At 57.2% G+C, this 21,286-nt stretch overlaps 5 protein-coding genes across 5 annotated transcripts, besides 1 other annotated feature; all 5 read left to right on the top strand.

Moving 5' to 3' along the window:
- The first annotated feature begins 1,424 nt into the window (after positions 1 to 1,424).
- Positions 1,425 to 1,962: a repeat region.
- Positions 1,963 to 2,461: 499 nt separating this feature from the next.
- LPMP_292060 (hypothetical protein) lies at positions 2,462 to 6,151 on the top strand (the record flags this gene model as incomplete). Its single annotated transcript, XM_010702508.1, has 1 exon — positions 2,462 to 6,151. One exon carries the CDS (start codon positions 2,462 to 2,464, stop codon positions 6,149 to 6,151), a length of 3,690 nt encoding a protein of 1,229 aa, XP_010700810.1.
- An 877-nt stretch (positions 6,152 to 7,028) lies between these two features.
- LPMP_292050 (UDP-GlcNAc:PI a1-6 GlcNAc-transferase, putative) lies at positions 7,029 to 9,671 on the top strand (the record flags this gene model as incomplete). The annotated part of the gene is made up of 1 exon (XM_010702507.1): positions 7,029 to 9,671. One exon carries the CDS (start codon positions 7,029 to 7,031, stop codon positions 9,669 to 9,671), a length of 2,643 nt encoding a protein of 880 aa, XP_010700809.1.
- A 1,880-nt stretch (positions 9,672 to 11,551) lies between these two features.
- LPMP_292040 (serine/threonine protein kinase, putative) lies at positions 11,552 to 13,990 on the top strand (the record flags this gene model as incomplete). The annotated part of the gene is made up of 1 exon (XM_010702506.1): positions 11,552 to 13,990. One exon carries the CDS (start codon positions 11,552 to 11,554, stop codon positions 13,988 to 13,990), a length of 2,439 nt encoding a protein of 812 aa, XP_010700808.1.
- A 2,129-nt stretch (positions 13,991 to 16,119) lies between these two features.
- On the top strand, positions 16,120 to 18,216 carry LPMP_292030 (hypothetical protein; the record flags this gene model as incomplete). Its single annotated transcript, XM_010702505.1, has 1 exon — positions 16,120 to 18,216. The coding sequence occupies one exon, from the start codon at positions 16,120 to 16,122 to the stop codon at positions 18,214 to 18,216; it is 2,097 nt and encodes a 698-aa protein (XP_010700807.1).
- A 619-nt stretch (positions 18,217 to 18,835) lies between these two features.
- On the top strand, positions 18,836 to 21,085 carry LPMP_292020 (hypothetical protein; the record flags this gene model as incomplete). Its single annotated transcript, XM_010702504.1, has 1 exon — positions 18,836 to 21,085. The coding sequence occupies one exon, from the start codon at positions 18,836 to 18,838 to the stop codon at positions 21,083 to 21,085; it is 2,250 nt and encodes a 749-aa protein (XP_010700806.1).
- Positions 21,086 to 21,286: the final 201 nt, after the last annotated feature.

Below are 21,286 nucleotides of genomic sequence, written 5' to 3'. Positions count from 1 at the left end.
CCGCCGAGCGACAAGAATGTGTGTCTCAATTCGTTTGCTTCTTCTCTTTTCTGTTTATTCTTATTTGTTCGTTTCTTTCTACTTGGCTGCGCCTTCTCTTCGCTCTGGCTGGCGCCTCCTTCCTCTCTCCGTGCTGGTGAGCGGTGGTGTTCTCGCTGGCGCCTGAGTGGCACCGCTGTGCAGTTCTTCTTTTTTTTGTTTTGTTTTCTTTTCTTTGCTCTTCTTGGGCCGTGCGGTTTTGTGGCGTCAGTGATTTTTGTGGTCATTTTTTTTTGTTCGATAATGCAGCGACCCTCATGGTGTTCCATCCACCCCCCCTCCTCCCCTCTTCCATCTTTTCTGTCCTCTGTTCTTTGCCCCATCGTAGTCGATGTAGTGGTTGTGTCGCGTCCCTGCTTCACTATTGTGTCTCTCTCTCTTTCTGTTTCCTCTTTCCTTTTTGGGGGAGAGCTCCGGTTGCATGCGTGTATGTGTAAGCGGCTATCTTCCAGTTGTTTTAGGGGAGGGAAGGACTTCTCGCTCCTGTGCGCTGTGCTGTTGTGTTCCCTCCCCCCTTCTCCCTTCCAATACGCATCTGCCAGAAAAGCACACGTGTGCCCAGTCAAACCCGTGCGTTACAGAGCCTCTGCGCTTCTTCGTATCCCTCCCCCCATTCTATCCGGCACTCGCAGCTGTATACATGCGCACTCTCTGCTATAGATTTATTTGTTACGTAATAGAATCCCACCTTACACGCGCTTTCTGGCATCTTCAGAAGGAAAGGAGAACGAGCACCGCTTTAAAGTCTTCATGCTTCGCCCTCGCCTCTCTTTCAACGCCGTCTTCACCCGCATTGGGTGCTCAAAGGCCCTTCTCTCTCTCTCATTCCCCCTCAAAGGCCACTGCCGTATTCTTCTTTTACTCGTTTCTTTTTTTTTCTGGCCTTTAAACTCTGCATTACGCTCCTTCTCTTTCATCGCGTGAGCGTGTCAGAGGTGTTGTGCGCTTGCGTATTTCTTATCGGCTTTGTCCCTCGAACTTGACTGACTCATTATCTAACATAATCGCACAGACCAGCGCTTTTTCTTTTGCTTTACTCCTCTATCACCCATTCTGTTTGCCCCTCGGTGAAAAACTGTGGTTCTTTGCATCTGCTCACCCTCTGTCAAGCACGCATACACGCAATTTATGTGGAAAAATGTACGCGCTGATGTGTCTGTGTGCGTATGTGTGTGTGTGTGTCTTCTGAATGCATGTCAGTGTTCTCCACCTTGTGCGCTCTGTTCTTCTCTGTGATTCAGCGACCACTACGCGGAACGAACGCGCACGCCTCGATTCGTTCACCCCCCTTTTGTTGTTCGTTTTAGTGAGTACGACGTGCACTTTTTCCTCCTTTTTTCTCTTTTTTTTCGGCACCACTCCAGACCTCACTCATCTCAAGGAGTGGCGGGGGGATAACACATCAGTGCGCAGCATCCCACCATCTCACTACCCCCACTCTGTGGGAGGCTGCCAGGCAGCCCCTCTTCTCTCCCTGCACGTGCCGAACCACCCTCTGGCTCTGACAGGGTCAGGTGTCTACGACGCAGGGGAGGCCAGACCGATGTATCGCTGCGGATCTCGGCGGTCAGGCCGTGGACGGCGTTGCGTCGGAGCAGCCTGCGACGGCGAGCACGTGTGCGCCATCCGTGTGACGCGCGGAGTGTCAGCGTGGCTCCGGCACATCTCACGCGGCCCTCGTGGTCTACTGGTGTGCGTGGAGGGGGGAGTGCGTCGAGCCACGCCACGGGACGCACCAGGCGGCGGCCAGCGAAACAGTGGTGGGTGGTTGGGTAGGGTGTGAGGCAGGGGCCGTGCTCAGCTAGCTCTGTGGGCGTGCTGCTGCAGCGCGTGCTGAGTGCGGCTTTGCAGGGCGCGATGGGCTGTCATAGGTCGAGTTGGGTGGAATGCGACTCAGATTGTAATGCAAAATGCACACGCTGAGCACGAAAGCCTTTTTTTTGTGTTGTTGACATTGACCCGAGTTCCACAAAAAAAAAAAACAGAAGAAATGACATTGTGGGAAGTGACAACGTTTGGGTGTCATTCGAGCTCGCCCTTCTACCTAACGTGGCTCTGTAATGGTAAGGTGAGGGCTGGCTACCCAGGCAGCGACTCTGGTGCCGCGGCTCTGGGCTCAAGTCTTCACCAAAAGGCCTCAGCATCGGATGAAGCAAACAAACACGCCTGTTAGACGCGTCCTTCTCACTCTCTCGTTGTACTGACTTTGTGTTGCTCTTTTCTCTCTTTGCTGCTCTACCTTGGCCTGTACAGACAGACGCTCACGCAAGCTGAACGCCTCTCTGCTGATACGCGCGTGTGTGGGTGCGTCTGTTTGGCGTATTCCTCGAAGGGTGCGGACACCTCTGTGGCACTTTTATAAATACCCCCGAAGTCCGAGCCAGGCAGCGGTAAGACAAACGCTTGTAAAGTGGCGACCAGCATGCATAGCAACTCCCTCACGGATGACGAAGGGGTGCTCGGCTCCCTGAGCGCCGCATCAGCAGACGCCCATGTGAAGTATGAGCCAATGACTGCAGCGACCAACGAGGAGGAAACGCTACGCCATGAGAACTTCCATGAGCACGATACGACCGTTGTGGCAGAGCATGATGAGAAGTCCGTCACGGCAAATGCATCTGCCACGCGACTCGATGAGACGCAGCCAGCGCTGCTGGAGGCTGACAATGAAGAGGCTGTAGACGAGGGTGACGACGATGATGACAGCAAGAATGGTGGCGACGGTGCATACGCGGCCGAGTACCGAAGCCTACTGTTTCGTGTGGCGGAAATGGAGGCTCAAGAGCAGCAGCGCGATCGGCAAAGTGATTTTGCGCTGCGCATGGCACAACGGGAAGCAAAACTGATGGCGGAGGTGGCAGCACAGCAGCAGATGTTTCTGGCGTCACAGGCCCTGAGCGCGTCTTGTCTGCATTCTAGTGGCAGCGCTAAGACCTCCCCCAACGCGAGCGCCGAGTCTAGGACGCTGACGGCTACCTCTGCCGCCGATGCCTCACCGAATGCCAAAGACATCGCGGCTGCTGTAGCGACAGACGCTCGATTAGCATGTTTAGCGCATCGTATGGAGCACGCTCAGCTGCAGTACGAACGCTGCACTGAGGCAGTGAGGTTGCTGCGCTCCCACGCACGATCGATGCAGGCTGATGCGGAGCGTCAGGAGAAACTGAAGACGGAAACTGCGGAGCTCTTGGGTCGCTTACACGAGAACGCAGGGCTAGCTGGCAGGGTGATGACTTCTACTGTGGAAGAATCATCAGAGGAACACGACTGTGCGCGGCCTTTGACGGCTTCCCCACCGACGCGGTCTCCGCCCAGCGACATGTGGCAGAAGCACATAAGCGACATGACCACCCTTGGCGGCACTCTGGCGAAAGTACACACTCTTTTCCGTGATCCGGATTGCCGCACAAACATGTCCGTTGTTGCCACGGCACTTACGGAGGTGGGACGTCGGTGCCAGAGCTTGCTGCAGGAACTGCAGGCTCTAACTGAAGCTGAGGTGCAGACGGAGGCCGATCTGCGGCAGCGCCGTGCACATTCACTGGAATGGAGCCTCTTCGCGGCAAACGCACAACAGGCGCGCGAAATGCAAGACTTGTACTCACCTGTGACCATCGCGGAGACGCGGGCGATGGGGCTGCGGAAGGTCTTGCTGCGCCGCCGGAAGGAGTTACAAAATGCGTTGACACTGGCCATTCTACGTGATGCGGAGAAGGCAGTAAGTAGCATCGGCTATGCCGCCGATGCGTCTTCTTCAGCTTCCGTGCCACAGCCACCCTCTATCTTTTTCTCACAGCCATGCGGGGTGACGCCGGAAGAAATGAAGGCTGTCACAGACACGTGCGCGCGGCGCGAAGGGCTGAGGGATCGCTTGTGCCGAGAGCTCCTTTACCTGAAAAAGTGCGCGCGTCGTGTCCTTGGTTCAGCCTGGGTCTCACAAGCTGAGGCTACAGCGCTCACTTCACTGGCGGAGACGGCCGATGTAAGAGGGGACTCGCAGATGCTGGAGGCGGTACTGGAGGATGGACTCCGTTGGGCAAGTTACGACGGCCTGGCGCACCTTGTGGTTTGTGCGGCATCGACACCAAAGCCGAAGGACGAACAGGACGACGGTCACAGGGGCGACATCAGCGACGTAAACGAAGATGTAGCTGGCGAGGGTAAAGTACAGGATGAAAGCGATGGACTCACGTCGTTACCGCACTCTCACCCATCAGCACCTGTGGATTTGCTGGCTACCCGTGTTCAAGTGCTCTCTCTGCTAGAGGCGCTGCAGACACGCGCCAACTCACTTGTCTCACTTCTCGCCGAAAACGCAAAGCACTGGCAAAGGACCCACGATGTTTGGGTTGAAGCGGAAATGTGTGCCAGTTCGAGCGAGGATGCCTGGTGCCGCACTGCTGAGCTGCTCCTGCGCCGGTGTACCGATATGGCTACCGTGGAGATCCTGTCGAGTGGCGCACGCGATGACGATGCCGACTTACACATCGCTTGCGCCTCTCCCCTCTTACTGCAGGAACAACAGCTGCTCAACAGTCTTCATGCCTCCCAGGAAGCCATTACCGAGGCGGTAAACGCCGCACTTGCGCAGGTGCACCACGGGTGTGCAGCGCCCCTCGAGCGTGAGAAGCGAGAGGTTGCTCTACTGATCCGACTTCTGCAGCTCTCTGATGAAGCGGGTGCGCCAGAGTGCCAGGGCGGTAACTCGAGAAGCACCGACCTACTCGTAACGCATACCACACCAGCACTGGAAAGTGCGATGCAGCTGCTAAAGCTTGCCGATGATGACGCACATGAAAGTGACAGCGCGGACCCTTCCGTGGCAACGTGTGACGCGGGAAAAGAGCGATGTCTAGCGCAGGTGCACTTGCCACAGTTGCCGCGGCGCGTGGATGTCGTCCAAGATGCCATCAGCGTACTCTCTGCCAAGTGGAAGGAGACCCTTGCCGCCGAAACTGCGGCGATTCGCACGAAATTCACAGAGATGCAGGTGAAACTCGATCAGTATGCGCAGTACTCTATGGCAGAGGTCCCATCACTGCTCGAGAAGGCGCTCGCGGAGGCCAAGTCGTTGCAGGCGCGTGCGTCCGAATGCACCACACGCAATAGCCAGACTGCTTCTCTTGCTGCCCAAGTCGAGCAGCAACGAAAGTTACTGACTGACAGCACGACAACAGAGCGGTACGCGCTGACTGCTGCGGTGCAACAAGCGCGGTTAGAGGTGGCAGCCCTGCAAGCACAGGTGGCGCAGCTACAGATGCACAAAGACCTCTCTGCAGCTGAGTCGCTCCACCGTTGCGAGGTAAGGGAGGCTGAAGCGGTTACGTGGAAATCCCTCCTACTGGATCATCTGGGGCAGCGCGAAATGATGGCTGGAGACGGTGCCAGAGATGGCGCAATCGAGGATGGCGACGTCTCTGACATAAATCAAGAGACCTCCGCCCCCATTCTCGAAACGGCGACAGACATGAGGACAAGGCAGGAGGAGAGGAATCAGGAAATTGACGGCAGTGCAGCCGAGTTGGAGGTCGCATCACTGAAGCGAGAAGACGAAGCCGATGGGCCAGAGATCATGAAGACGGATGAAGCGGGGGCAGACGTAGGTGACGCTGAAGGTGGTGATGACGAGAAGCAGCAGTTTGTTGATGAGTCGGCGAAAGATGACGCACTCAACTTCGACGGCGAAACAGGCGAGTACCACACCACCGAGGAGGTCTCCGAGAACGAGCAAGGCGATGGCCAATCAAGAAACGACGACAACGGTACAGAATACCCTGTAAGCGAGGAGCCAGGTTGCACTACCGTGACGGGTACCAGCCACTCAATGGAAGCGGTGCTGCAAGTGGAAGTGAAAAGGCAATATCCTCTGCTGCAAAGTGGAGAACGTAAAGTGAAGCGACGGCAGAGACGGCGGCGACAGCACCCCAGTATCCTTGGCGAGGCCATCCTCGGACAAGCTGAGTCGGGGCAGCGACCGCCGGTATTTGAGAGTGCAGCCGGCATCCCTTTCCTGCATCAGCCGCCTCCGCCAGTACTCCCGTCCGAACCGACAACCCGACCGGTTTACGAGGACAACCCGTTCTACTCAGGTTTTGGTTTTGAGGAAGAGTAGTCGAGCGTTCGTGTGCCGCTCTTTTATTTGGATTCCTCAGCTTTTGCCGCTCCATCGTGTGCGCATCATTTTGGTTCGACCCCGTATCCCCGTATCCCCCCCTTCCCACTCTCGTACCTCCCTCACCATTCCTACCCCTCTCCTGCCGCATGTATTGCGATGCACTCGGCAACTATGCTACGAGAAACAGTAGAGAGGGGTGGTGGATAAAGAGGGGAACGGACCCTGCCACACACGGAGCCGAGACAGAGTAGCTGCAGCGGAGAAGAAATGATTGGTCAAGGAAAGCTAAAACGAAAGGGGAAAGAGGCCGTTCGATGCCAACGCCTACGGCGGCAATTATATGTCTCTGTGCAGATGTGTGTGACTACACTCATGCAAACCTTCACCGCGCAGTCCTTCAGCCAGAGGAGAGAGCCACACTGAGTCAGAGACGCGCATACAGAGTATCAGTTGGTTCGCCTTCGACATTTCCCATTGCACTGTGTAGCGTATCTTGACTTTTTTCTGCAATTAAATGCACCGCACGCCTTGTGCTCTCTCTCTCGCTCTGTTTCACGCTCATACCTCCTCCCCCCTCCCCTGCTCGTTGTTCTCCAGCGTAACGCATCGCATAGTGTTTTGCGTCGCCTAGCTCCGGTGCCGTGGTTGCCGTCGCTCTGTTCTGCTGGTTGCCTTTCATCCTATACATGATTCTTCTCCCAGCTGTCTCTCTCTCTCTTTCGCGCCTCTCCACACCCCTCCTCCTCGCTCCACCTCCTCTATCGCACCACGCAGCGAAGTTGTTCACTGACTACTCTCCCGCCCTTACACACACGCTCATATCCCTGAGCATACAGACACTTGCCGATCGGAAGAAAACGACAGTAGTGGAATAATGCCGCGCTCTAGCACAACCGAAATATGTATGCTCGTGTGGCCGGTCTCGCCCGCCACGCAGATCCTGGGTGCGAACGACTCCATTGCGTGGGTGGTAGGGTGGAATGACCGACGCCTGTACATCATTGTGACGTGGTTTCTGCGAAACTGCACATTGGAGGAGGCAAAGGCAGAGCTACAGAAAATCAGGTGTGTCCTGCAGAACTACAACGGGAATATGCCAGAGATGCCGTACAGTAGTCTGACTATCCTGGGCTGCGTGCGACCCAGCAGCACCTCTCACGGCTCTAACCTGTACTCCGTCGCGGAGGAGGAAGACATCCGCGACGCACGTAGGAGCAGCTATCTCTGGCTGGAACTGCTTGAAGGCCCAGTGTTGGCGGAGCTGTGGTGCTGTGGTGCGCGCGTGCAGCCTTGCCAACTGCATGTTGTGCGGTGTGATCCAGCCAAGGCGCTTTCCATTAGTCCCACCATCTTCTCGGCCACAGCGCTCTACGGGGTATCGGGGGTGCGGCAGCTGCAGAGCGGGATCGTGCCGGTGTGCGCACCAGGGGCGAGCTCGAACCTGGAAGGCGTTCTTCTTCCGGGGGTCATGCGCAAGGAAGCGGGGCCGCGCGTACTCAAGCGGGATCAGCAACGCTGGCGCAACACGAGCTTCGTGAGCGACTCCATCACGATGCCCGCCGAGGACAGTTTCTCCGACCGCGACACGGTGGAACAGTCTGGTGTGCTAACAGGCAGGCGTCGGGAAATGTTTGTCAACAGTAACATCAGTTTCGCGACCCATTCCAACAGCTTTGGGGAAGACGCTTTGGCCAGCCCGGAGTGGCATCGGAACAGCTCCCTGCGCGACCGCCTGGCAGCAGGTCCGGAGGAAAGCTTTACACCCTTGGAAGGCGACGATAGCGGGGTGACAGCGCCGGTCAGCACGGCGACGCTGAGTGACTCGGAAATAGAGCAGGTGGACAGCGGCGATCGAAAGAGGGGGTGGCGATCGTCGTCGCACTTCGAGAAGCACCGCGCTCGGAGTACGCTGGCCCCGCCGCAGAGTATCGCTCCACCGCCACCGGCGGGTGTGCCACCTCGCCTTGACTTCACCTCGACCACCGACAGGGCAGAGATGAGCATCCTTCTGGCAACAATGCGTGCCGGCCGAAATGTGCGCCGCGTCATGCAGAAGGAGGAGTTGGACAACTACGTCAAGGAAGAAACCGTGGAACCGCTGACGGGAGTACTAAAATACGCTGTCGACTTCATCTTCAGCTACGTCATCAGTCTCTTGAAACTCCTGCGTTTCAGCAAGACAGCAGAGCTGCTGCTCTACCGAACGTCTGAGTTTGTGCACTTCTTGTGTGCCGTCAGCTTCGCCAACGACTCCTGCGGCCTCCATCCGGTGCTGCCGCACCAAGTCTCGCCCTACGCTAATCGCCGCTATGTCTGCATCTTTGGCTACATATCGCGCTGCGCGGTGGACCTGGTGCTTGGAGTGCTCGTTTACTTGTGCGTGTCAGCCTGGGGCCCGTCCCTCTTTGTCGCCTCGCAGTACGTGGCGCGTCACTGCCTGTACGAAATGCACGCTGCCTACATGGACTGGTTTGACGGCTACCCGGCTGGGCTGAAGGTAAATGAAGACCTGAACATGGCGCTCTGCTTCTTCGCCAAGTGCGTGCTGGAGGTGTGGGATGCGCTGCTGAGGTGGTCTCCTGCCACGCTGCCGAGCCTCGTATCCTTCCAATCGGACTCGTTCGCAGTGGAGGCGTACGTGAACAGCACAGTCGCTGCTGTCGGTACGGCGGCGCCGTTGTCAACGTTGTCTTACCCCGCCTCCGAAGATCAGCTTCAAGCAGTGTACGAGTGGATCCGCATGTCGCTTCACCTGCGCATCTTCTGCCTTCTAGGCTGCAGCACCGCTGCTGCCCTCGTCTCCGACATCACCGGCCTCGTTTCGCTGCACCTACGCTTCCTTTACCACGCCGTCGCGTTGCCATACCGCTTTGCTCGCGTCTTGCTCACAAACCTCTTTCGTCAGTTCTACGGCGTCAAGTACAACCCCCTGCGCAAGCGCTACGATAGTTATCACTTCCAGGTGGATCAGATGCTCGCCGCCACGTTTCTCTTCGTCATCATCAGCTTCCTGTTTCCTACACTGGCCGTGTACTACCTGTACTTTTCCTTTGTGCTGGCTATGATTTGGTACACGGAGACATGCATGGAGTCTGTCGCCTACCTCTCCCTGCACGTGCCGGTCTTTCCGATTGTGTACTGGCTGTGGATGCGACATCAACTAAGTGGAGGGGTGGCGCTCTCGAGCCCCGTCATCACCAGTGTGCGTCAACTCCTCAGCTGTGGCAGCCGCTCAGGCAGCCACGAGGAGGCGCTCGCCTCCCACACGGTCGAGGTGACGGTGGAGGCGTTGCCGCTTCCACTATCCCTCATGCTGACTGATTTCTTCGTTGTTGTCGACATCATTATGACACGCCTGCGACCGACAAAGGTAGCCTTGTTGGTGCTGCACGGCAGGATGGCGTACTCCCCGAAGATGACTGACGTTATCGGACCTCATCTTCTGACGAACTGCGTGTCGCCACAGTGCACCCTGTGCACCCCGCCACCCGAGAAGGTTGTCTTGAAGGACAAATGACAAAAAAAACGGAAGTACAATCGACGATACCAAAAGGGAAACACTCGAGATGTGGTGTTGCGCCGCCCCTTGTCTCTGCAGGTGTGTCTCCTTGCGCTCTTGCGCCCCCTCCCTCCCTCCCGTTTTGATTTCACGCTCCTCCTTTCTCTGCCCATTCGAGCCAAACAAAGACAACTGCACCGAAGAAAAAAATAATAACGCAACAACAAAGCACAAAATGCTCAGAAGAAATCCCCACACACCACCACCACCCACACCTGCGTTCCCTCGCACAAGAAGGAAACATATCACCTTCTCTGACTGCGTGTGTCTGTGTGGTGGTCTGTGGGCAGGCCATCCTCTACTCGGAAACCGGCTTCACACTGCATCTCGTCGACGTGGTGCTGCACTCGCCTTTGTGTAATACGCAGAACCACATGAACGCATGCTGTGCGTCTGTTATACCCAGTAAGCAAGCGCGCTGCACACTTGCTTCTCGTTCGTTCCCTTCTCTTGTCGAACTGCGCGTGTGCACATGTACTCGTGGTGTATGGTGAATACAATCGCCTCCTCCCTCGCATACTCTCTGTACCTCCTGCCTCTCTACACTCCACCTTCTCTTGGACTGTCTTCTTGTTTTGGTGATTCATCTCGCTACATCACACGCCGTCGGTCATCACGAAATGAAAACCAAAACGGCCCTACACCAAATACGTTCGCAGTAGTCTCAATTTCTGTTCAATTCCCCTGCATGGGCTTGTGAGTGCTTTGTCTCTCTTTCTCTCTCTCTCTCCCTGGGCGCGTGTATTGCTGCGTATATAGCTCCGTCAGTAGCGGTGTCTGGGTGTCCCCCCCCCCACTTACCAAGGTTTGCGTGTGGGTGTGTGTAGCCGAAACAAAAAAATTGGCCGATTCGGGTGCGCGTTGCTTGACCAGGGTTGATTTCGTGTCGCCTGCTTGTCTGAGTCTCCGCACCCGTTCCTCAGGCATGCACCGATACTCACGTGTACCGTCATACGCCTCCGTCTCTGAGTTACCTTTCTTTTCCTCCTTTTTTCACTTCTGCGCTGCTTCCTCTTAGAGGAGCACACCCGCACTACAGGACGCCCGCAGAGTGCAAGAGCAAAGCGTCTGCGTTGCGCGCATTGTGGGTGCGCCGGCCTGTGTTCTTCTCTTATGACTGTCTTATCGCTTCTCGTTTCGTGTGATTTTTTTCTACTCCCTTTGTGTCTGTGCTTGTGTGTGTGTGTGTGGGCGTGTGAGTCTTCACTCAAGTGCGCTTTCTTGCTGTTCCTCCGCTTCTCGGTGTGTGCTAGTCTCGCTTCTTTTCACATCTGCCTCAGTCATCATTATATATATATATATATATATATATGGGTGTTTTCTGCTCCTACAACATCCATAACAGCTCCCTTGTTGCCTTGTTCCTCTCTTTTCCTTCCCCGGCACTCTTCGGCCTACGCCTCTCTCTCTCTCTGTCTCTCCTCTCACGACGTAGTCTTGTTGTACTGATCCTCCTCCCCCTCCACCCCCCCCTCTTCCTTCGCCTTCGTTGTTTTCTTGCTTTCTTTACCCACTTTGGGGTGTATCAACCTCACCCTGTGCATGTGTGTGTGTGTGGCTACTCATCACGGTCTCTCGCCTCGCCTTCCGCTCTCGCCACTTCTCTTTTTCCCGTCTCACGCTCTCTTTCCACTCCCTCCCTCCTCCGCCCTCACCTCCGCCCTCACCACTGCCACCGCCACCACCAGTCCCTCTTTCCCTCCCTCTCTGTTGAACGTTTCTGCGCTGGTGTGTGTTACCCACAAATCAACTGTTTCTCTCATTTTTTTTAAACCCTCCAGCACCCCCTGTGGGAGGCTTGCTACCCTATTATCAGGCATTGCAGAAAGTTGCACACAATGGCGCAGAACGCGTATCCACCTTCATGGGAGAGCAGCTACTCGCACTCCCGTAGCGGTGGTCCCCCATTGTACCCGGTGCTTCCCGAGCAGATGATCGGCAGCTACGTCATTCGTGAGACCATCGGCCGCGGTAGCTTTGGCAAGGTGAAGAAAGGGCGACATGTGCACACTGGAGAGTACGTCGCCATTAAGATCCTCAACCGCCAAAAACTCAAGTCTGCCAACATGGACAGAAAAATCCACCGCGAGATCGAAATCCTTCAGTTGTTCTCTCACCCGAACATCTGCCGTCTCTACGAGGTCATCTCCACACCGACGGACATGTACCTTATCATGGAGTACGTGGAGGGTGGGGAGCTGTACGACTACATTGTGCAGAAGGGCCGTGTGCGAGAAAGCGAGGCGCGTTACATCTTCCAGCAGATTGTGTGCGCCATCGAGTACTGTCACCACTTCCGCGTCGTGCATCGAGACCTGAAACCAGAGAACATTCTGCTTGGAACTGGGCTGCAGGTGAAGCTAATTGACTTTGGTCTTTCGAACATCACGAAGGATGGCGAATTCCTCGCAACGTCGTGTGGGTCACCCAACTACGCCGCACCAGAAGTCATTTCCGGTAAGCTGTACTTTGGTCCTGAGGTGGATGTGTGGTCTTGCGGCGTCATTCTTTACGCGCTGCTCTGCGGGTGTCTTCCGTTCGACGAGGACAGCATTCCGCTCCTTTTCAGCAAAATCAAGAAGGGCAAGTACGCCATGCCGTCCAACATGCAGGCGGGGCCACGGGAGCTCATTCAGCAGATCCTCGTCGTAGACCCACTCGTGCGACTGACCGTCCCGCAAATCCGTGACAACGCCTGGTTCAATCAGCGCCTGCCAATGCGGCTGTCGTACAGTGAGTCCATCTTCAGCGTGAAGGAGGACCGCATTTTATCGGTGTTGGTCAGCGAGACAGCGAAGCGGCTGGGGGTGCGGGACAGGGATGTGCGCAAAGAGCTCGAGCACGGCTCCGGTGCCGCCTATGTCGCCTACAATATTCTCCTGGACGCACGCCGCCGTCGCGAGATCGCGGCTGAGGTCCGAGAGCTTGGCATGTCCGGCGATGAGTCCCGTGGGATAGGCCACGCCATCGGCACCCAGCAGACAAAGTTTCAGCCCAAGGCGATGGAGCGGGAGCTCAACATGGGTCTCATGCTGACACAGAGCCCCGCGATGGTGGTGCTGCTCGATGAGGACGATGCAACGAGGAACAAGTGGGCCTACAACCGCGGCTTCTTCGTGCCTGCCTCCACCGCAACCTTTGGCGACACGAAGGTGAGTGATACGAGCCTGAGTGATGTGAGCGGCAATGGGGGCCCAGGCGGGCCGCCCTCAGTTGGCTCCTTCCGCATCACCTCCAAGGTCTGCACCGGATCTCTGATCGGCTCCGGCAGCGCAGGCTCTTCCTTGCATGCGCCAGGCAGTCTGCGCGGCGCTGCGGGGCTCACGGGCGGCGGCAGCAGCCATCGGCGTACAGGCATGCTGTCTGGCACTGGCGGAACCGCCGCCTCGCAGCTAGGGGTGAGCCTCAGCGACCAACCGCGTGTCGGATCTGTCGCCCGAAAACACGCCATGTACACCGCGGAGGAGGAGCAGTTTATTGTGGAGAACAATTATGGCTGGCGCATCGGCATCATGACGGACTGGCGGGCAGAGAAGTCGCTCTCCGCGATCTATGACGTCTTGCGCTCCTTCGGGATGCAGTGGAAGGTAGTCTCGCCTTTCCGTCTCCTGGCACGGTCAACGGCTGAGACATGGAGTGTGGTAGCGGACTCGACGCAATCCCCCAAAGCATCCACGTGGCAAAACACACTAAACTCCTACTCCATTGAATCCTCTGCACCGATCCGCATTGGCAGCCGCAGCGGCGCCCCAGCGAGCGGCAGCAGTGACGATCACGAGGGCGACGACGTCGCTGGTAGCATGCTGCGCGACGAGGAGTCCATCCACTTACAGGTGGCCCACACCCGACGACCAGGCGCTGCAGGTCGCAGCCTCGTGAGTGCACCAGGTGGCGGCTTCCACACTAACACGAGCCAGGTTGCGCGCGGCAACTACTTCGGCAACCTACAAGGCGGAGACGAGGAAGCGGCGATGGTGGCTGGAAGAACGACGACGTCGATACTTCCGTCAGTGCATGTAACCGAGAGCGAGTCGGCGTCGCCGTCCTCGCCGTTTAACCCTCGCGATGCGTCCTCGTTGGCGAGCACCTCTACCTCTGCCGTTGCGGAAACAATCACGCCGCCGCTCAACCCTGTCGTTCTCTCTCTTTATTTCTTTCGCATTCACGAGCGGCACGATAAAGGTTACCTGGTCGATTTCAAGGTCATGCGGAATGCCATGGTCGGCGCAGACCTCGTGCTCCTCCTCTCCGATGCGCTGGTCAGGAAGCTGGGCTGAGAAAACGCAAAGCAGCGGAGCTGGCGCGGCGAGGCTGCTCTCGGTGATGGGTACATGTGTGCGTGTGTGTGTGCTCCTCAGCATGTACGCCAACAGGTAAAATAGGTAGAGGAGGAACAAGAGGGGTTGGGGCAGCGGAACCGAAGAAGCCGTTAGTAAAGGTGTTCCGCACAAGGGAGTAGTACGACAGCTGCGTCCGAACGCTGTCTGCGCTCTAGTTGTTCACCTGGCGACGCGGCATTCAACTTTCATGGGTTTCTCTTAGTTTCTCTACCCCCGCCGCTACTCCTCCACTGCAAGCGATGCGTGTCTTTGCACTCAAGACATCCATTGTACTTCTTCACTCATGCTCGATGCGCACTCGCTCCCCTGCCCCTCCTCTCGCATCACCCCATTCTAGCATCCACCTTCCTGTCTGCAGCGGTGTGGGCCTTCACTCACCGAATTCCCTACCCCCCTGGGCGCTCCGTCAAAAGAGAGAAGGAGCGCAGTACCGCTATTTTGAGAGAGCGGTACGCTTTTCTAGTCTTCCCCCATACCCCTCCTTCTTCACCTCCGAGTGAGCCCTTCACTTCTTGTAGTATTTCATGCTCCTCTCCCTTCACTTTCTCTCTTCAGCTTCAGTGAGTCCTCCTCCCTCACTCCTCCGGTGATGAGCGTCGCCCAATGCTGCTGAGGTGATGTAGCGGAGAAAAGGCGGGGACTGTCCCCCCCTCTCGCTCTACTCCCATGACACGAGTGTTTTTGTTTGTCCTTCTTGCATGGCAGAGGAGTCCTGCTGAGGAGGTGGTGGATCTGAGAGACGAAGAGGGGAGGTAGTGTGCGCGTGTATAGTCGTCTGTGCTGGTGCTTTGCGCGCACGTCTGCTTCCCCCCCCTCCTCCCTTTTCCCTCCTCTCTTGCGTTTGCTCTTTCACTATTTGCTGTGAGGTGGTAGGCCCGGGGGGGCTCTATACCCCTGCGCCCCCTCCCTCCACCTTTGTCGTTGCTCGCCTTTGACTGCGCCTTTTTTTTGTTTTTAGTGGCTCTCTTCTGTCGGTATCGGAACCGCAACTCGCTTCTGATCTTCCTTTTTGTTCTCCTGCTGGGCGAACCCGGTGCTCGCGGGTCGGTGCGCATGTCTGTCGATCGTCGAGTGCGTCTGTTCACGCACTCGTGCATCGCTGCGGCCCACCTAGGCCAAGGAGCGAGTGAAATTCTTTGCGAAGGTGTTAGATGCGAGAAGCAGGTACCTAGGTGTAGATACCTGTTGCCGTGAATGGTGTAGATCGGCATTATCGGAACTCGCAGTGGTGCGCTTTTTTTTCTCGGTTGTTTTGTTTGCTTCGCTATCGTGGTTAACCCGCTTGAGAGGCCACAGCTGCTGTGTGGTGTGTATGTGTGTGTGGGGGGGGGGGGCGTGCGCATAGGCGTGTCGGCGAGCGCAGGTGGCAAAAAAAATTCACAATCTTCTCTCTCCCTATCCCTCCCTCTCTCTTCCTGGCTTTTTACCTATGATTTCTCGGAAGGACTGATAAATCGAAAAGCAAACTGAAGTGTCCACCAACAAGTGCGGCACTCATACATGCGCAGGTGTGGGTAAAGATGACACGCCACACGTTGGAGTAGTGTGGCTCGCCTAGCCAAAATGCGGTGCACATCCTCATGCGTCTGTCTACGCCTGTGTGTGTGTGTGTATCTGCGGACACTACGCTCTTGACAGTGTGTCGTTGATGCGCAGGTGCGCGCAGGCCGCTCCTCCTCCCAGCACCAACAAATTCAAGCATTCACATACAGCATGCCTCCGCTTCTCAACCATGTAAACCAGTATTCCGCAGCCTGGAAGGTGATGCATGCAAGGCACTCAGTGAAATGTAACCGCTACGCCTACCACCCTCTTCCCAAACTGCTTTTCGCTTTCCCACCTCCGCCTGCTCCTCCTCCTCCCCCAAGCGTCCCCATTGACACTCACGTGGACGCACACTCAGTGGTCTCTTCCACTACGGAACTGAACGAGCACCCTAGTACGTAGGAGAGACGCACACGTACTTTCCATCGCTAAGTGAGTGCTTGAAAACACCACCAGTGGCGCGCGTGTTTTCCTTCGTTGGATTTCAGCTTTTTCTCTCGATGATGTGGCGCGGAGGTAGCATGCGGCGCACTCTGGTGCTGCACAAGCAGAGACATTCGCGCGAGGCGAACGTGGGTCGACTTCTCTACGGCAAGCGTAAAAACCTTGTTCATCATACCAGCGAGGCCAAGCCCTCTGTCACGGCTGTTCTAGCGCAGACCCCGACGGAGCGGCTGCCGGCGGCTGTGAAGCACGCCCTGCAGGTCAACGAACTCAACCGGGAGCAGATTGTCACCCTTCTCAAGCAGCACCGCGCGCTGCGCCGGTTCGACCGTACCGAGGTAGTCGTTCAGGCCCTTCGTGATGCCAAGCAGCCCCTGACATCGCAACACTACTGCGTCCTCATGGCTCACGCGAATGACGAGCGGCAAACGCGCAAAGCACTGCAATTCTGGAAGGAAGCCGCCTCGGAGGGTAAAATGAATGAGCGCCTTCATGGTGCTCTCCTGTCGACCTACCGCAACGCTGGAAACTGGAGGGCGGCTATGCAGCACTGCGAAAGCATCTGGCAGGACCAGCAGGTGCTAGACCCACTTGCCGTTCACGCTGTCATGAACGCGTGCCGCCGCTACGGACCCTGGCAGATGGGCCTGAAGGTCTTCTCGGACGCTGTTCAGCATGGTACAAGGCCAAACAATGTCGTCTACCTCGAGCTTCTTCGCCTCATTGCACAATGCAAGATACCGGCGCGGTGGACGTACGGTCTGGCGATTCTACGCGCACTGGAGGCAAGCATGGAGGTGACAGCGGGGCACTACAATGCGGTACTCTCCACAATGGGGGGCCGCAACTGGGAGAAGGGTATCAAATTGTTTCACTCCATGCACGAGCACAACGTGCAGCCCAGCACGGAGACTCTCAACACAGTCCAGCAACTCCATTCGCACAGCGTGGCCCACTGTATCCGGTGTGTCGCTGAGGCACACGCGCTTGGCATGCCAGTAACAGACACAATGTACCGAAACGTACTGCTGAACCTGTTCCGACTGCAGCTAAACCACGAGGCAACCCAGTTTGCTGAGCGCGAGTACAAGCTGGACTGCGTGGATACTGGCAACGCGCTGACGCACACGCTTGCCCTGAGTGTCGCCATGGTGGATGCACTGCTCTCCCATCCCCGTCCTCATGACGCCCTGCTCGTGTATGAGTCCTTTCAGGATAAGATCGGCGACGTTGTGGCAGCCGCGACGCGGCAGCTGGGGACAAGCGGCTCGCTGGATCAGCGTTGGCTAGTCCAAGGACGGGTGGCGGTGGTTGACCACAACGTGCTGCTCTCGACGACTTTCGAGTCCCTTACTCACCATTACGACTCGGTGTTTATCCCGTTTGCTGCCGTGCGACTGCTGACTAGGCGCGCCCGTGAGGATGGCAATTCGGTGCAAGGGCGCCATATAAAGATGACTCTGCGTCGCATTGGACTCCTGCTGAAGCGGGAGGAGTGGCGCATGCTACGGGTGCTTCCCTATGCGCATCAACTTCTTGCGCATACATACCTCTCCGAAGGTGGCCCTGCCACTCCCGAGGCGCTGAAGGCGTTACGTGACGAGGCGGAGAAGCAGAATCTACTGCCCGAAAGCCCGCTGATTCCGACCACAACTGCGAAGGGCCTTTCCACGTATGGCCAAGCGCTGTTGGAGCGACTAACACCTGTCGGGGAAGCCGCTGAGGTGTCCTCCGCTGTTGGTATTGATCGTGAAGTTGAACGTGACACAGAGATCACCGCACAGGATCTCGTGATACGCCACGGACGTGGCGGCGCTGCCGGTACAGCCGCTTCCTCGCTCGCTTCTCAGCAGGCGTCGTGCGCCGCGACCGTCCCCTTTCCGACGGTGCTACGCTCTTCTCACCGCATCACCTCGGTGGAGCGCGTGACGGCGGTGGCCGCCATGCTGAAGTCCCTCAACCCCGATACGGAGGTGCATGTGCTCTCTACAAGCGCGTCGCAACTCGCAGCAGTGCAGCACTGGAATGCAGTGCGCGTTGGCGTCCTTCTTGTAGCGGTGCATTACCCTGACCAACTCAGGCAGCTGGCCCCGCCTGCACCACCACTCAGAGAAAGCGCCACCGGCGCTGCGGTGATGGCAACCGGTGTTACAGGGCCAGCGCGACGATTTTAAGCATGAGGTGCTTCCGACACACCCTGCACGCTCTCGTAACACAACAAGCGAGCTTTCTACAGGGATGGGGGGAGGGGGAAGGGGGTGCTGGGCGAAGAGGGCGCGTGGCCTACGCCATCGAAAGCGATGTGTTTCCCGTTCACCTACACGCACAGAATACATTCGTAACGCGCATTGAACCGCATCAGTCAAAAGGGCACGCGAGAGGCCCACGAGCCAACGAAGGGGAGAAATACAGGTGAAGACACCAGGGGAGGAGGGGCGCTACCCCCCACCACCACCACCACCCCACCCCGAGTGTGTGAGGCGCATCATGTGTTTCTCTCGACTGCCTCTCTTTGACACGAAGACAAAAGCCGCGTCCCGCCTCCCCCCGTCTAGGACCCTTCGTTGCCCCTAACCCTCTCAGCCCATTCCTACTCCCCGCCTAGCATGCAACAAGGTGAGGACAAAGAGCGACAACAACAACAGAAAACACAAATGTCGTCACTATGTCTACCCCCCGTGGCACGGACGAACTGCCTTTGCCATCTTCACCGCCTCCTCCCCTCTTCCCTCGCTTTTTTTTCTTCTCTCTCCTCGATCGGCTTTGCCTCGCTGCGAAAAGAGTACACAACATATGACGCCTCCTCTACAAGCACAGTGCATAGACACCCCCTCCTCTCAGCTGGTCATTCAGCGATCACTAGGACAATTTCTTCGTTCTGGCAGCGAGTGTGTATGTGTCTGTACGTGTGCTCCTGTCATGGCTGAGGGTGCCACTGATGCAACGCCCTGCGGGTACCCGCGCACATTTTCGGCTGAACTTATACGTCATTGCGAAGATGGCTGTATTCCACCCGAGGTGTTCGCTGACGCGCGCGTGTTGCTCGACGACGAACACCGGCGCCGCTATGTCCGCATTAATCCAAGGTGCGAGGAGCGGGTACTGGACGTTGGGGCGGAAGTTGTTATGCGGCCGGAAACGGCGTTGCAGTCAGCGCTGATGGACACAAGTACGTGGCTGTCTCCTGAAGAGGGGAAGGTGGCCGACACGCTGGAGGCCGCTGTGCGTGCAGGCACCACAGCGACACCGTCGAAGGCTGCAGATGGCGCTGGCATCTCCCAATGGGGAATCCATTGCACTTGCGGCACTGTTCCGCGCGCCATTGTATTACGTCTTGGGCTCGCTGGACTTACAGGCTTGCCCTTGGCGTCCGTCGAGCCAGTGGCGTGGCTGCCTTGCGGTGTGTTTGCCCTCCCGTGGTCCTACGCCATGGGCGATAGCCCTCTTTTTCACGACGGAACGCTCATCGCGATGGATGCGGCGTCGATAGCCGCGGTGGTGGCTCTGCATCCGCGCAAGGGGGATCGTGTTCTGGACTTGTGCTGCGCTCCTGGCATGAAGCTGGGACTTTTGGCGGATGCAGTGACAAGGGACCACACAGGCGGCGCCTGCTCGCCGCTCTCCGCGGTGTCACCGCCGCTAATAGACGGCATCGCTGTTGGTGTGGATGTGAATCTCTCTCGTCTTTATATGGCTCGATCCACACTGAAAAAGCAGCAGCAGCAGCCGAAGCACCAGGGGCACAGCACTACTGGCACTCAGCCATCGCTTCCTGTGTGCTTGTTTGCCGGGGATGGGTGTCGCTTCTCCTTGGGAAGCGCAGCGGCAGCGCTCAATCTCACTGGATCAGTCGTGAATGTTGGCACGGGGCTGACAACAGAGGAAAAGCGGCGACTTCAGCGCCAGCACGACACAACAGCGATAACGGCAAGATGGAATCGAAGGCGTTCAACCTTGAAAGAAGCCCTGTCTGCGGGGCCTCACGAGGCAGAGTCGAGTCCACCGCCGTATGTCGTCTATGCACCTAGCTACGCTCGCACCCTCCTGGCGACATGGTTGCAGGAAAAGGCTTGCGGCTTGCAAACGGCAGACTCAACCGCGCCACTGCCGCAGCCGCAGCCGTTGCTGTTTGACCGCGTTCTTGTGGATGCAGAATGCTCACATGATGGTTCTGTCGCCCACATGCAGCTCGACGAGCAGCACGAGAACACTACTGATGCGGTCAGCGACTCTGCGTCTGGTAAACACGTGGCGTGGTCGGCTGCATCAACTATCCAGAAAGGCCGAGGCGTTGACAACGAGTATCGCATGCATCACATGAACCTTGGCGTCTCAAGCGATGGAGTGGAGTCAAACAGAGAAAAGGCGTCACTCGTATCCTCACAGCCTCTTTCAAGCTTCCATGCTGGCAGCAGCGAGCAGAGCACGGCAGAAGCTCCCCCCTCTTCATCTGCCTCTCTCTTCGCTCTTCAGTCGGGGCTTCTAGACAATGGCTATCGACAACTTCGACCAGGTGGAACGCTCTTGTACGCCACTTGCTCCTACTCGTACCTGCAGAACGAGTATGTCGTGCGCCGATTCTTGGAGCGTGCGAATGCCGTCGCTGAGAAGGCTGAAGAAGGTGATGCGGGCAGTACCCTCACGGGCTGCGACGCCCCGAGAAGAGTGATGGCAGTTTTGGTACCGGCCTTCTCTTACGCGCATGAGGAAGACGAGAAGAGTGTGTCGCGCGTTGCCGGCGACGACGGCGTCGCTGCCTGCATACGTGTGGATAGCGAAGCACAACGGCATGATGTGCAGCGACTTCTGGATGCACACGCCTTCGACTACGGCACCGTGCAGAGAGGGCATGCCAGGTACGCTTCTCTTGAAGGTCTGGACCGCAGCGTCTCTTCGGCGGACGAGCACGTCGCCTTGGGGAGTCGCTTCTGGCCTCGCATTTTTCGGTCGAGTTTCCTCTACGTGGCAAAGATATGGAAGAAGCCCCTAGACGTCGCGGTATCCGTGAAGGATGGAAACGGCGGCATGGGGAATGACAAGTAACTTGTACGTGTTGGAAAGCCGCTGCTATTGAGGAGATCTCAGAACGGTTGGTGATGCCTCAATAATAGCGACGAGTACAAGGAGAGCAGCATAGAGCGTGACGCACAAGCATGCGTACGGCGGCGCGCTCTGTGGGTAAACCAAACTCCTGAATGTTGGTACTGCCGCTAGGCCTTGTCTCGTCACTCTTTCTCTTTTCGT

Source organism: Leishmania panamensis (assembly GCF_000755165.1).
Source record: "Leishmania panamensis strain MHOM/PA/94/PSC-1 chromosome 29 sequence".
In the NCBI taxonomy this organism is placed as follows: Eukaryota; Euglenozoa; class Kinetoplastea; order Trypanosomatida; family Trypanosomatidae; genus Leishmania; species Leishmania panamensis.
This window is presented reverse-complemented; position numbering and strand designations above follow the sequence as displayed.